The sequence below is a fragment of the Diplotaxodon limnothrissa genome, linkage group LG15 (assembly GCF_057381915.1).
Source record: "Diplotaxodon limnothrissa isolate DT_005_m linkage group LG15, D_limnothrissa_male_GT1.1, whole genome shotgun sequence".
Classification (NCBI taxonomy): domain Eukaryota; kingdom Metazoa; phylum Chordata; class Actinopteri; order Cichliformes; family Cichlidae; genus Diplotaxodon; species Diplotaxodon limnothrissa.
The window spans coordinates 25,423,331-25,439,061 of NC_140610.1; the positions used below are offsets into that span (position 1 = coordinate 25,423,331).

Sequence of the window (15,731 nt, forward strand, 5' to 3'; positions counted from 1 at the left end):
CAAGATGCCCTTTGGAAGCCTCTTAGATGAAGTGCTTGGGTTTGTTCAGCTGGAGAGATTAAGTCTCATGAAATCAGTTCAACAAAAGCATCAACCATGCCTTCAGTTCACTGAACATGTAATGAGCTCAGGTGATGTTGTATGGAAACCACAGGCATTATGCTTTAAAACCTCCTGTTAGTGATCCAGTCAGTAAATTCTTTTAATTAGTTTCATATTTTCTGTTATTTCATTGGGTGATATAAGTTGCTCTTTGTCTGTCCCCTCACCCAGACAAAGAACTTTATCTCAATCTGCCTTTGAAGACCCTGCCAAGGACAAATTGCCTCTGACAATATACACAAACCCCTCCACTCCAATAAGGTGGCGATTCACAGGGGGGACCACCCTCCCCTATGGTCATGAGTTCTGGGTAGTGACTAAAAATTAAACCGTAGGTACAAGTGGTTGAAATTAGTTTCCTACTCTCCCTTAGAGATAAGATTAGGAGCTCAGTTGGCTGGGACTCAGAGCTTCAAGACCCAGAACTCGCTGGAGGGATTACATGTCTTGACTGGCCTGGGAATGACTCAGTGAGCTGGAAGAGGTGCCCGGGGTGAGGGAAGCCTGGGTTTCTGTGCTCAAACTCCTGGATGGATCTTCTGTCTTTTCCACCACTCATAAAACAATTAAAACAGTGAACTTGTTTTTAAAATGTATCATCTTCAGGTTTATTTCATTTCTCTCATTAGTCATCCATGATAACGGTTGTGTTTGATGTGTAATGCATTAACAGTACATATGATCTGTATTGTTAGGTTGCCTGGGTCGTCGACCCAGTGTTTCGTGTTTTTGGTTGTTTGATTTTGTTTATTTTATTATGTTCTAGTTTTCTTTGTCTAGTGGGTTAAAGGAATATTCCAAGTTTAGGTTATCTGAGTGGTTCATGTTAGGTTGTTTATTCCTTGCATTTAGTGATTAAATTTTACCTCTCTCAGTGTCTAGCCATGTCTTTGGTTCAGTCTGTGTGTTTCCTGTCTACTTTGATAGTCCTTGTCCTTTGTCAGCTAAGTCTGCTTTGCTTCATGTGTCTTGTTAGCTCTGATTTGTCCAGGCTGTGTTACCAACTTTGTGTATTTAAGCCCTGTGTTTTCCTTGGTCTGTGTCACAATCTCCATCATTCTAAACTGTGTGTTGTGTCTGCCAGCCTGCCTGTTTAGTTATTTGTAGTCACAGTTTAGTTCGTTTTCTGCCGTGTAGCAATAAATCTAAATTTGAGTTCACATTTGCCTCCTGGAGTCTGCATTTTGGGTCCATTCCTGCCTGCCGCACACAGCCCTTGACACGTATTGGTAGTGCTGGGGTAGGTTTCTGATGGTAGGTTTAGAAGCAGGACCAAAATCAGTTTTTGCTTTACGCCCCATAAAACCTTGGGCCGGCTCTGGATCGATGAAAGGCTGGATGGAAGGATGGGCAACCTTTTGCCTCTTTTCCCTTCATTCTACTGTTTAAATTTCACAGAGGTCTCACAGTCACGACATTTATTTATTTTAATTTTAAGAGGGTTGTAAAGTTTATTTTGAAAATCTATTAGTATTATAGTCAAATACAGCTACATCTTTAAATCTGAAAACGAGGAGTTTAAAGTGCCTCTGACTGTATGTGCGGCAGAGTGTGAAATCACTGTGCAGGAATTTTTGCAATGACATCATAATTTGTCTCAGATCTATGAGGAACATCGCCATCTAGCTATCGTCGCCGTCTCTTCATGAAACTACAGAGTGCACAGCATGAAGAATAAAAGGGGAAGCGGGAAATCTTATCTTTTGACCTATCAGGATAAATCATTAATCAACACACCTGTCTCTGACAAGAATTGTTATAGAAATTTAAAATGAAGTCATATTTTTGTCACATTACCTCAGTCTAGAAGCTTTTCTTTTCTTAAATTCTGGTTTCAGAATTACAATCATTTTATTTTATTTTGTTTTGGTTTGTTTTATTTTTATTTTATACTGCCTTGTTTAAAATTGGGATACCTGCCGGGTTTTTTTTATTTTATTGTTTTATTACTAATTCATTACTTTTATTTTTACTAAGTGGTAATCTGTGAGTGAACATCTATAAAACACGGATTCAGGATAAATGCCTTTTTAAAAAAAGAAAAAAGTTGTATTTGCTTATGTCGATATATGTGTAGGTCAGCAGTCGGCCAATTCACAAATAATGGAAAGCTGAACATCCGTAGGTTACTTTCAAAATAAAAGTCAGCCTATTAGTCATTTGGTAGAAGTGATCAAACGCGTGTAAAATTAAGATACGTCTCTTCATATGCATGTAAATACACTTAATTGTTTTTCTTGTACATTTTTTGTTTTCAAAAATAACAACTGAAACTTTATTTTATTTGAAAAATCAAAATTCAAGCAACTCAAACTCACCTGTTTGAGTTAGTGATATTTTAATGATAATTTTGTGACTCAAATTTAAAAAGAACAACTGTACTTGACCAGAAGCAAAAAAAATCTGCAAACAGTGGTTAAAGAACTAATAACACAACCAGAAAGCCACAAATATGATCTAATCTTCACTTTTACATGTAATTAAATGTGTTTACTTGTAACCTTTCTTTACAAATGTACATCCACACCCAGAGACAGGGTCACAAAGTCTGCAAGTGCTTTAGTTAGAAGCTCAGGTCATGATGACACGCAAACAGAGGCAGAACTTCAGCAGCAGCAGGCAGCTACACACACACACACACACACACACACATATGCATATGTGTGTGTATGTATATGCATATGTGTGTGTACTTGTGTGTGTTGTTTAAGATAACAAAGAAAGAAAGAAGAAGAGAGTAAAGCCTGAATTTCAGCACAAGAAAGGATATTTTTTAAATTTGGAACTGACTAATGGCTGAATAAACTTTGTCTTATAGCAATCTTTCAGTCCAACATGTAGTCTCAATCAAACATAACCACACTGAGGTATAAAGACAGACTTCAGCACGCCAGAATCCTGTTTCACAAAGCAGTGCTCAGAAGTGCTTGGCTCATTTGTTTGTTAAATATTGGAAAAGTGACGTTTGTTTGCACCGGTTTGGCCAGAAGCGCAGCTAAGGGGTGGCCATGGGTGCCTCTGACCCTGACCCCTTCAAAACAAAAGCATAAATCATGAATAACAATTTTTATAGAATGTTGGGATTATAAAGAGACTTCTGAGAACTAACACAATGAAAAGAAACTTGGAAAATGCTGGCCACCTCACAATGACTGGCCTGTTATTCGGATGGAAGGTCTTAGAGCTTATATCTCACAGCAACTGCTCTTGTAGTACATTTAAATTGTAATCTTAGAACCTTTATTGACACCTTTAAACTTTAGCAGCTCCTTCAGATTTTTTATTAATGTAGATTATATAGAAAATACATAAAATAGGCTATATGAACTACTGTATGTAAATATGTAAATATACTACTTGGTCCACAGTAATTTCCAGCAGGGAAAAATCTGTTTATGTGCCACCACCAAAATAACAAATGATACGACTCTGGCCACCCGTGTGACACCACAGAGTTATACCGCTTCTAACTGAGGAACTGGTTTTGTAGAGCCACTTCTGCCTAGAAAACTGAAAATACGCAGGCTTTATGTGTTTGGCTCAAAGGTTTCTTTTATAATGTAAAACTCAAGATAAGCCAGATGCTTAGTTAAAGATTTTTGAAACTCAGAAATTCTCTCTTCCTTGGTAGTAAAAGAAGACAGAGAGCTTTAAAAACTATCCAGGAACTAATCTCTGTCACATTAAGAAAGAAAGAAAAAGTGTTTTTTTCATGACACTGCGGTCGCGAGAAGCGTATCTGTAACCGGAAGGTCGCCGGTTCGATCCCTGGGCTCTCTGTCCTGGTCGTTGTGTCCTTGGGCAAGACACTTTACCCTACTTGCCTACTGGTGCTGGCCAGAGGGGCCGATGGCGCGAAATGGCAGCCTCGCTTCTGTCAGTCTGCCCCAGGGCAGCTGTGGCTACAACCGTAGCTTGCCTCCACCAGTGTATGAATGCGAGAGTGAATGAATAGTGGCATTGTAAAGCGCTTTGGGTGCCTTGAAAAGCGCTATATAAATCCAATCCATTATTATTATTATTATTATGAGAACTCTTGGTGGCTGGCCAGGGTAACATTGGTGAACGTTGGGTGGAAAATTGATCAATTTGTGTGGTGTTTTTGGAAATGTGTTTCCACAGCTTCAGTGGAAAATGTAATGTTTTCATTGTAAAATTACACCGTTTGTCCTCAATAACCCTAAATGTTTTGGGGTTTGTTTGTTTTTGTTTTATTGTAAATTTACAGCTTTAATCGTACAAATTGTTAGTGTTTTCCTGCTGAATTTTACACTTTTTATCTTCTAAATTTACAAATTTATTCTAATTTTTTTTGTCATGACTTTGGCACTTTTTTGTAAATTTACAAAACTGATTTTAAAAAAATTAATGTTATCTCATAAATATGTATTTTTTTCTGCTAAATGTACTTCTTTAACTTTTTTTTAATTTAAAAGAACTTTTCTCGTGTTTTCTCGTGAATTTCTTTTTTATTCTGTAAATTTACAACTTTAAGCTTGAACGATGTGAGGTTTTTTTTCCACAGAAACAAAAGTTGTTTTTTGTGAAATTCGCATCCTTTTTACGGAATCGTGTATTTATTTATACCTAGTACACCGTGGTGACTATATTCCATTTTGTTTAGAATATTTTATTTTGAAAGCATTTACGCACACTTCCGGCACCGAGGTGAATTTCTGCAGCCTGAACTCCGAGCTGATCGTAGGCAGCAACATATCTGCTCTATTGAGTGCGCTGATGAGCAACACTATCATCCGAGGAGGATCATGGACTAAACATGGCCCACAATAAGAGCTTTTTCTTTGAAGGTAAGCCGTGACACTCTGCTCCGTGCTCCGGCCGCCCAGCAGCTTTTTTACCCACACACAGAGGCAGGTTCTGGCCGCTCTGGCGTTGAACACCATCGGTCCAAATTACGTGTGGAACACCAGCGAGTTATGGCTAGCATTAGCTCGCTGTTTAAACACATTTATCCTCACACACACGGGGTTGAACTGAGCGCTGCGAGGCCGCGGGCACAGACACACTTCGGGGCCCAGAGGGGGAAGTTGAGACACGTGCAGTCCAGTCCGGTTCGGTTCAGTTCTGCGGGCTTTACTGGACTCTGGGCTTGCACAGTCTGAGCTAGCGACCCCCTCGTTAGCGCTGACGTTAGCTGGGTTTGCAGTGTTCAGCGACAGGCCTTCCTGTCTCTGCTTGGCAGCTAGCTCTAACAACACGTTAATACAACAGGAGAAAGATGCAAAAACACCCGAGTGACACACAGAAAAGCGGCGAAAATGACACACGCAGCGCCCAACCTAGCAGGGTAACACCAGCCCAAGATGTTAGCATGCTAACTGTAACATTAAAAAAATGTAAACATTAACCCACCGTGCTTTCTCTCTGCCCTTCAGCTTAAATTCAGATTGAAAATTGAACTCTGAAGGGCTCCCGTCACTCACAGCCAGGTGGTTTACATATGTCGGTTAATGCCTTGCTCACCGGCTTTCTGAAAACCACACAAAACAGATTTTATCTGAAGGTGGTGCCAAGCAGTTAAGCTGTCTCCTCATGAAGCAGCCCTTTTTTTTTCTTTTTTCTTTTTTTTACCCTGGAACAAAAAATAAAACGTATATCTTTTTGTTGTTATTATTGGGGGCATTTATTTATGTATTGTTCAGCCCATCCAGTATGTTACATATGGCCCGTGAGGTTTGCTGTTATCTTTTTCTCATTGAAAAGACTGAGGTTTAAAAGGGATAATTACATTAGTGAATAATAAAATTCAGATAGACTCAGCAAGTTTATTTTGGTCGATTGTTGAGAGTTAGGAGAACATTTCATAAAAGCCAAAAATCACATTTTAGTCCCGCAGGCTTGGGGCATTGTTTTTCTTGGCTCGTGGGCATTCAGGGGCTGATTGGTCATGTTTTACTGGGCTTGGGATGTTACACCTGCAAGCGCAGTTAGTCTGAGCTACCTTTTTGTTAAACAGAAATATGTGCTGAAAAAAGTGGATTTTTCCAGCTTTTGGGGACGTTGATGAACAAAAAAGGCCTTGTTTTGAAGTAAATGAGGTCAAAAAGCACCCTGCTGGTGATTTTCCTTTATCTTTGGGAGGCAGCAACATTTTCTGTTTACAGGGAAAACCTTATTACTGTTTCGATTAAAGCTTTGCAATCAATCAAAATTCAAACTCAACTGGCTTCCAACAGTGATTAAAATAAGATGATTAACGTCGTTCATCTTTAGCTCTTCTCTGAATCCTCAGTCAAACTCCCATAAACAATGTGGCAAGTTCATTTAAGCTTGAGCCAAAAATGGTATTTAAACCAGATCATTTGTTTTTAAATGATTTCATTTCAAGAACTCTGTCAAGGAACAACAAACATATAATAATAACTTTATTTTGTGTAGCATGATTTAAAACTCTCAGCTAAAAAGTGCTTTGGTTTGGATTAAAAATATATTTAACAAATATATGTAAATTATCAGTGTTTCAGTCATTGTTAGATATACACACACACACATTAGAACAAAAGCCGTAGACAATGGACAAAAGAATAAAGAGAAGCTAACCTATAAAATAATTGTTTAGTTCTTGTTAGTAGCCGAGCTACAGTGTTAAGGACCAGTTGAAGATGAGCTAAGGAGGACTGAGAGATGCATGTCAAACAGACAGTAATCGAAATGGGAGAAAATTAAAGCGTGTACTGGAAGTTTCAGATTATTTGGTGTCAGTAAAGGACTGATTTTAGTGATATTCATTTCATTCATTTAAGAAACAAAGACTGGATAAGCCTTGAGATGTGAGCTTTAAATTTGCACTTCTGGTTAAAAATGACAGCAAGGTTCTAAGTAGATGATTTGTTGGCGAGGGGGCAGAAGAACATCAGTTTTGCCAGGATTGAGAAAAAGTAAATTTGAAGACGTTCAGTCGTTAATGCCAGTGATTGAGGTAGGAGAGTCTCTTAAGGTTGTTTGGATTAACAATAAATTACAGCTATGTATCATCTGCATAGAAATGATGCAAATTGTCTTTGAAACTGTCCTGGGGTAACATATACGAGGAAAACAGTGTTGTTCACATGTGAGGGATGCTGATGACAACCTTAATTTTAGTTCTGAATTTTTCTTTTCTTCTTTCACTAGTATGATGGGGGAAAAAATGTCAGAGATGCCAAACCAGTTCTGTAATCTGTCAGTGAGTTTGGTATGGCCAGAGATGTTGAAGGCTGCAGATAAGTTAAGATTGGGCCTTCATGACTCCCAGTTCATTCTTATCTCATCCTGGACCTTCATGCAGCTTCTCAGGTCTTTCTGTATTGAGTTAGTTTTTCAGTCTTTTAACTGCGACCTGCTGGGGGTACATTTAGATGGGGCAGGGTGGCGTTTTTAAAAGCAGGTGGAAACCCTGACCTGCTTTTTGTGCAACTGAACAATGGAGTTGGGGTATGCATCTGTTGACAGATGGGAAATCCAGAAAGTGCTGCAGAAGTAGAACAAAAAGTTTGAAAGTGCTCAGATCAGTGCAAAGACATTTGTTTACACTAAAAACAGCTTTAGTTTTAATCTGTTAGTGCAGCTTTTTGAGACTGTGAGTTAACTACCCCACAAACTGTTGTAATTCTTTTTTTTATTTAAATACAAATATAGCCTATATTGTAATTTAAAAGACTAAAACTAGCACAGAAACAAAAAAAGATCTAAACTGAAAAGAGAAAATCTGCAGGCATCAACTGAAGCCCAACTGGCCTGAAAACAAACTCAAAATGAAATAAAAATTAACGCAAATACTAAATACAGGTAAACGTAGGAAAATAGAGTTGTTAGCATCGATACCCCACCTGGCTTTTTAAATCAAGATCAGAATAATATTCCCTCCCTTCCTGCTTAATCTGGGAAATGTCATGTTCTTAAAAAAAATCTCAATCTTAGTAGAGGAATTGCAAGCGTTGTAACCCTGAAGCTGCAGGCCAGGATTTGATGTCATGCTGTGGATCTGTAGAAACCGATTTCAGGACTGTGCTTGAAGTGTTTCAGGTGAATGAACTGGGTGTTTATTATGGGGGGAGGAGGGTCCCTCTGAGCTCATTTATGATTGATAATAAGCTGTCAGCTGCTCAAACATCTGTTTGGATAATTCCTGTGTGACAAAGATGCTTCCCAACCCTCTATCGTGGATTTGTCCTTCAGGAAATCTACTGTTAGACCCCCTGCAGTCCAGATAAATGAGCGGAGTAAACCTCAAAGAATTGAAACGGCCTCGACTCCCTGTTTTCTGGGGCATTTGTTGTGATTTATGAAGCTGGGAGACGGAGCCAATGTGAAGCTTGCAGAGTGTGTGTGCGGGGTCGTCTCTATTAGCTGGAAGAGATAGGAACAGGCTCAATTAGGTTTGTGCAGGATTGAACTAGATGAGAGGCAGCTGAGGCAGGGGAGCTCTGGAAGAGTAATGTAATATGTGCATTTGAATTTTAGCTTCTTTTTTCCCCCCTAGTCATTTAAAAAGACCCATAAAATGGATAAGTCACTAAAAATAGAGCAGTGTTTTTCCTTACAAGATGAAAATATTCAGCTGCTTGTCTCTCCTAATCCTGGCCTCAAGTTTATGCGGGACACTTGGGGGGCAGTGGCCTCAGAATTAGTGTTTGTTGGCGGTAGAGCTTTAAAAAAGCATGCCTGTATGAACCGAGGGGACCTAATTGTTTAGCTGCTGGGCCTGCAGCCAGACGGATAACCTGCATTAACATGATGCCATCAGTTTGTCCACTTTCTGATCCCCTAGATGGAATAAATCAGCTGAAATGCAGCCTGTTTAATAACTGTTAGGTTTGTTTTTTCCTGGTTTACTGAAGTAAAATTCTTCCACCTTTTGAATTCCCTGCTGGGTGCTGTGGTTTTGAAATCCGCTTCAAAGTAAATCGGTTAATTTTTGGAGGGAAACAGGAAGTCAAGCGTTTGTGGCGACATCCAGCAGATGTTTTTGCATTGGTATTTGTCTCCGGTGTTTTTGTTTTTGGTCAGTGATTCAAACTAATATGCAAATTTTAAAAATATTTTTCTCCCTTGAGGAGGTTTAGGGACACACAAACACCAAAATAAGGTATTAATTCCTAAGAAGGTTGCATGTCACAGCATGACAGAGAGAAGGCGCGAGTTTAACAAAACAAACACAAAGGTGAAGAAAAACGCGCAGCTGACATAAAAGAAGCTCCGTTCCCCTTAAACTTAATATGGGTATTCACATGTTTAATGAGACTTCGTGGAGAAAGCTGGACGCTGCTTGAGGCTTAAGCTTCTTGTTAAAGGATATAGTGACTGTTCCAGGATAAAAGATGGCTCTAAGCCGGTTACCTTTCTAACCAGCAGCCGCTTGTTTTCAAAATGCCACCTTTCTGAGAAAAATTTGAGCTATAACTCAGTTTTCAGAGTATGTACTGTATTTTTAAAAATGTGTTCTGTGAACAGTAAATCTCTTTGAAAAGCCTCCCAGATTCTGTTTGCCAGGCTGCCTGGAAAAACAGATTTTTATTCATTTTAAATATGATTGTGCAGCTGTTTATTTTAACCCCATAACTCATGGATAATGCAGAGCATGGACAGCTGCTCACTGTGTTTTATCACATGAAACCTGTCAAGTTAAGGTCACCGGTAACAGACTACTTGCATATGTTTCTGTCAGTAACACACATCAGACTCGCTGAGTTTACTGTCACATGTAGTGACCGCTGAAGGTCCATCCTGAGATGATGAATCCACAGCAAAGCTTAGCTGGAGGCATTAAACTGCCTCTGACATTCATTCATACATTCACAGACATCAGTGACGTCTTTACGCACTACAAACCTCTTTACCTCCAACCTTCAAGACTTGGTACAAACATTTAAAAGCAGTTTTGTTTGTTGGAGGAAATGTCAGACATCTTCTGCAGGACTTCCAGGTTATTCCCACTGATTTGAATGTAGTTTCCAGTTGCTCGTAAAATGAATGAATTCTACTCTCATGTCACAGGTTATCACATTTGGCATCTGTTTAATAATCTTTATTTAGAGACACAAATTGGCATCGTTGTCACACTTTCTCATTGATGCTAACGCAGTAATTAAGTCTGTAAAATGATTAGAAATTTGCTGTTTGATCACACTTCATTGCAGTGACGTGAGTGTATTCCTGTTGTCGCCACGCTGCAGCAGGTTCCCGTCTTTGCTGATTATTACCAAGCTTTTCATATCTTCTAGGTGAAAGGATCAGCCCGTGAATTGCGGGGCATCCTGTAAATGGTCATTTCAGCTAATGCCTGTGTCTTGTTTCCGTGCACTGACATGAGTCTGATTTATTATTCAATTCAAGCCCTGGATAGATCAGAGACCAGGCGAGATGGAGGGTACAAGCACAACTGGAGCTTTTCTCTTTCTGGTGACTGTGAAGAGGAAAGGAGACATGAGTAAGCACTTCTCCAGCCCTCGTTTTCAGCACCACCATCAGCGCTGCACTGCACTGCACATACAGGAAAAAGACCCCAGTGACACCCCTGCTGCTGACGAGCAGCCTATTCCCCACTGATTATGAGTTCAGTGGTGTTTTAGCGCAGCAGACCTGAGCAGTGTGCTATTGTAAACCTCTGCGTGCGTGCACATCCTCGCCTGCTAGGGTTGGACCGATATGTTGGCTAATATTAAACATCAGCGACCAGGATGGGTCGCAGATTTGTAAAGGCTTCCAATAATAGGAATGTAAAAAGCAGGACATCAAAGCAACTGATGATTAATTTCTATTTAATAATTGCTTAATGTTCTAAAACCCAAGCAGATGTTCTTTTAATGTCTTAATCTGAATGGGCAGTAGTCCAAAAACAACACAGCCACCATGTATACTATATACTGTCCTAACGCTAAAGAGGAACACGAAGCATTCCTCTTTAGTGTCATTTTAGGACTTAAGCTAAACTACAAAGTCCTTGTTAGATGGCAGGTAGAATGGGAGTTGGCACAAATACATAAGCACCAACAAGAAGAATGGGACAGTAAAGCGGGTCCTGAATGTTAAAGTGCCTAAAAATTTGTGACTAACTTCAAAACAGAGTCACCTCTGGCTCCAAAAACCAACATAGCAGCAGCTAAAATGTTAATTTTTTGACTAGTTTACCAGCCGACCCTCTGGGAGGCATGGGGCAAATTTATTTTATTTTTTTTTGGGGGGGGGGGGGGGCAGCTTCCTGTGGATCTCCAGACAAGACTTGGTTTTCTACTAAACCACCATCATGGTTTTGAGATTACATTTGGTTCATTTTGTGCCTTTTTTTTTGCACTTTGCATGCAAAAGAAGAAAAATTTGTTAGTCAAATTTGAAAACCAAACTGGGTGCCAAAAGTCCCATCTGTCTGCATCTGAGGGATCATACGCCCATCCCTGGGACTGAGATTTGATCTAAAATTGCTGCTTGCTCTAACAATTTAAGTTTGAGTTTTATTTAAAGTTCCTTCTTTTTAAAGTTACCAATGCTGATTCAGAAATCAAATCTCATCCCAGATATAAAAACAGTTTCTCTTCATTTATTATTAGTTGGCATATCTAGTAAAAATAAACTCAGCCTTTAGTGTTGAGATCACTTGTCTAAAGTTGAGGTCCACAACCTAAAACAACACACCCATTTAAAATTAAAAATGTAATAAATAAAAAATGGTGAAATGTTAGTTGCAGGTTGGATTACACCTGGAAGAATTGACGTAGCCACCAAGGCTACGTCCACACTAGCCCGGATAGATTTGAAAACAGCGTTTTCGTCCACACTAGCGTTTTCAGTTGTTTTCACAGAGTTGTGCGTCCACTCTCGAAAACTGATACATTTGAAGACTGTGCGTCTTCAAATGTATCAGTTTTCCAGAGCGTTTTTCTTCAGGTAAAACGCCGTCTCAGTGTGGACGGGAGGCCAAAACGAGAGAAAACGATGTGTTTTTGTTTGAAAACGCATTAGTGTGGACGTAGCCCAAATTAAAAAGAACAAAAGCGTCAAATTGGAACAAGCTCATGTTTTCAGATTTTCATTGATTAAACTTTTTTTTTTAAATAGCTTCTAATAAATTTTCTGTCTGCCTCTTAATTATCTCTGCTCAGTCTGTGCTAAAATGAAGGAATACAAATAGTGGAGTAATGAAAATATATCGGTCAAACCCTACGACCCACTTTGTCCCCATTAAAGTGCAAACGTGTTATTTTATACCCACACGGACACATTGAACAGCCTTTGACAGGCTGAGTGTTAAAATATGTTAAAGCCGAGAATAAACATGCTTTTCATCATGTCCTCTTTTCCTCTCAGTGCGAGTGTGGTGAGTGTGGAGGACATGGACCGGCAGCCGCTGAGCTCCCCTGAGGGGAAAAAGGTAAGCTCTCTCTCTCTCTCTCTCTCTCTCTCTCTCTCTCTCTCTCTCTCTCTCTCTCTCTCTCTCTCTCTCTCTCTCTCTCTCTCTCTCTCTCTTTTTTTTCTCCCCGTCGCATTTCCTGACTCCCACCCGCCGGTGGCGTGGACTCCCAGCGGGCCGTGGTGCTCTTCGATCAGTCCTGCAGTCGGAGCAGACGATGCCAGAATCTGTTTGGCGCCCGGCGTGGCACCCGAAGGACCCCGGCGAGCTATGAGCTCAGGCTGCCGGGGCGTCGTGGGAGTCGATTTTAAGGGCAGCTGATGATGATGTTGTTGGGGAAAATGTGAGCTCTTGGTGGGCGTTGGCCTGTAGTGATTCTCTCGAGGATGAGCTTGCAGTCAACTGGATGTTTTTTAATTTTCGAGACTTGTGTGTAACATTGTCTTCATTACAACAGCGCTCATTTATGCCCGTTTCAAAACTAAATGAAGCCTATGAGGTTGAATGCAGGAAATCATAATTAAATGCATCACTGTCTGTTAATCAGTTTAAAACTGCTGTTGATGTCATTTTAAATGTTTTTTTCTGACCAGGAATCCAAAATGCTAAAAGGGAACATTAAGAAAATTGAAATTAAGAGAAATGACTGATTTTTGCTAAAAAAAAAATGACTGGGAACACAGATTTGTACTAAAAGGTTCAAAAGATTTGCCACAACTGTATTCTAAATTTCAGTGTCTTCAGCACTATCTGTGGCACTATTTGTCAGTAAAATACTGACAAATCCACCCGGTTGGTTGGTGGTGCATTTTATTTACAAAATAATATTTATCCTGTATTCAGTAAGATTTGAAACTAGCAGCTTGGATCATGCACTGATCAGAAGACTGTTTACTGATCTCAGAAATGAATTGAGATGTTGGGTGGTTTTCCCATACACTTCTATACAGGTGAACTTCCTGAACCCAGAGTTGCTGTCCCCTACTGGTCGTTAGAAAGAATGCAGTTTAAAGGCACTTCCGTGTTGCTTCACATTTCAGATCTGGAAGCGAGTGATGTAATTCTCAGTGGCAGGAAATTTGTTGCATTGGGTTTCACAAAAGTGCAAAACTTTAAGGTTTACTGGTTTGTCTGTAGGCTGACTGTTTATCTTGTTTTGTCTCAAACTGCTGGCTTCCTTTTTTTTTTTTTTTTTTTTTTTTTTTTGTAATAATAATAATATACGTCTCCTCTCTCCAGTCTCCCACTCTTAGGCACTTCACTCCCTCGGATTCCTTGAGGACGTATGAAAACCGGACGAATAATCACATGAAGCCTCTGACCAGGCTGGCACCTAAAAGGCTCAGGTATGCTGTGTGCTGTTTGTATAAGCTCTCTGTTTGCAGGCAATGGAGTCAGAAGTGACCACAACAGAGGGCGGAGTATTAGGTTATCAGATGATTGTAGCTTGGTTTGTTATAAACCTGCATCCATAAATCCCTTAAAAAGGCTCAAAGTCTCAAACTGCACAAAGTCTGATTAATAAGGACCATGTCAGTGGTTTGAATTCTCTGAAATGAAGTCAGGCCTCAGTGATAGACTGTAAGCCTTAATAAAGTATAAGTGTGTCATTAACATAGAATTAACCCCTTTGGCAGCTGGTGTGATGTGAATAATGGCTAAAATAGTTTCTTGTAGTGGGCTGTAAACATGTAAAGTTGGATGCTTGTGGAGCCTCAGGTGGCTGTTAGCAGAACTACAGTTGTTGACTTCACTTGTTGCCAGCAACAAGACGAGACACGGGTGAACAAATGGAGGACGATTTAAATGTTGAAGCAGCAGCGACGGAGGTAGAGCTGGTGGAGGAGGAAGAGGAGACGCTTGTTAACAAAAAAAATGCATCATCAATCGTTTGGCAACATTTTGGATTCAACAAGGATGATATTGATCAAAAAATTGTTAAATGTAAACTCTGCAAAAAGACTGTTGCGTCAAGTCAAGGTAACACAACCAACCTCTTCCACCACCTGCAGCACAAGTTTTTGTTTAAGAGTTTATAGTTTTCACTAGTCACATGGCAGTGCTTAGTATTTATTATACTTTTTTCTGTGTTCAATTGACATTTGTGTTTGTGACATTATTTGTTTACAAGTTATAGTACCTCAAGGCCTTAGCAGAGATCTCAAGGCCTTAGCAGAGATAGGCCTTTGTCCATGATGGCATTACATTTGCACAATCATTGTTTACTTTGTGAATAGCCAATGTGAAACATATTTATTATTAAACTATTTTGTTTACAAGGGATATACATTTTTTAGAGAGCATGGTTACATATTGTATCCTACACTTTTTATTTTGTTCAGTTAATAAATCTTAACCACTAAAAGTACTTACTACTATTGTCTTCATTTATTTTCAGTGACATTTTACAGTCCTTTAAAGTGGTAATAATATAATTGCAATGAATAGGTCTAGGGGGAATAATATTATCAAAATAACTAGAGGAACTATGCTGCCTGCCACAGCCCCATCAAATGAAAAAAAAAAAACGTTTGGTTTTTTTGGCACTTGGGGTGGTTATCGTCCATTTATCGTTATCGAGGTTAACTGCTCAATTTATCGTGATATTGATTTTAGGCCATATCGCCCAGCCCTAGTCTCATTACTTGAAACTACAGGCACACTAAAGAATCTTTGGGGCTGAATGTGGGTAAAAATATTTTCAGAGTGAATTCGTGTTTTGTGTCTCTGTCTTTGTGTTAAAGGGTTAATGTGTTCTTTCTGTCTCTCCTGCAGTGAGGGCCCTCTCACAGTCGTGGTGCCGTCCATGTCCAACGGACCCACACGCCTAACGTCTGCACCTTCACAAGGAATTTTTATACAAGGGCGCCACTTTCAGCACGCACAACTGCCCTCCGCAATAAGGAAACCAGTCCAAAGGTGAGACAGAGCCAGTCCGAGCAACTTCTTGTACAACTGCAGATTTGTTTTTTATTTTTCTCCTTTTTTTTTTTTTCTTTCTGGCTTACTTGGAGATAGGGCTGTGCGATATGACAAATCTCATATCCTGATATAAGACCTTTATCGTCCAGACAACGATATTTAACACAACATTTTTACTTTTTCTGTAAATTCTGTGAATCTCGGGCAACTCGACTTGCGTGAAGTGGTTTCACCTGGATGATAGCTGCTCCCTTTTGCAGTCTTCTTGTATATGTGCATACATGTCACTCAATTACTGTAGCAAAAAATAATGGATGTAGACATTTTCTACTGTACCTGAGCACCCAGAGCGCTTCATACA

The 15,731-nt window shown here is 39.7% G+C and overlaps 1 protein-coding gene across 1 annotated transcript in view; it reads left to right on the forward strand.

The window, feature by feature from the left end:
• Positions 1-4,798: 4,798 nt before the first annotated feature.
• Positions 4,799-15,731, forward strand: part of senp6a (SUMO specific peptidase 6a) — a 29,799-nt gene continuing 18,866 nt past the window's right edge. Inside the window, exons 1-5 of the mRNA XM_085372536.1 lie at positions 4,799-4,910; positions 10,438-10,531; positions 12,406-12,469; positions 13,688-13,794; positions 15,224-15,367. Coding sequence (XP_085228662.1) covers positions 4,880-4,910; positions 10,438-10,531; positions 12,406-12,469; positions 13,688-13,794; positions 15,224-15,367 — 440 coding nt within the window. The 5' untranslated portion in view covers positions 4,799-4,879. The remainder of the gene's footprint in view (positions 4,911-10,437; positions 10,532-12,405; positions 12,470-13,687; positions 13,795-15,223; positions 15,368-15,731) is intronic.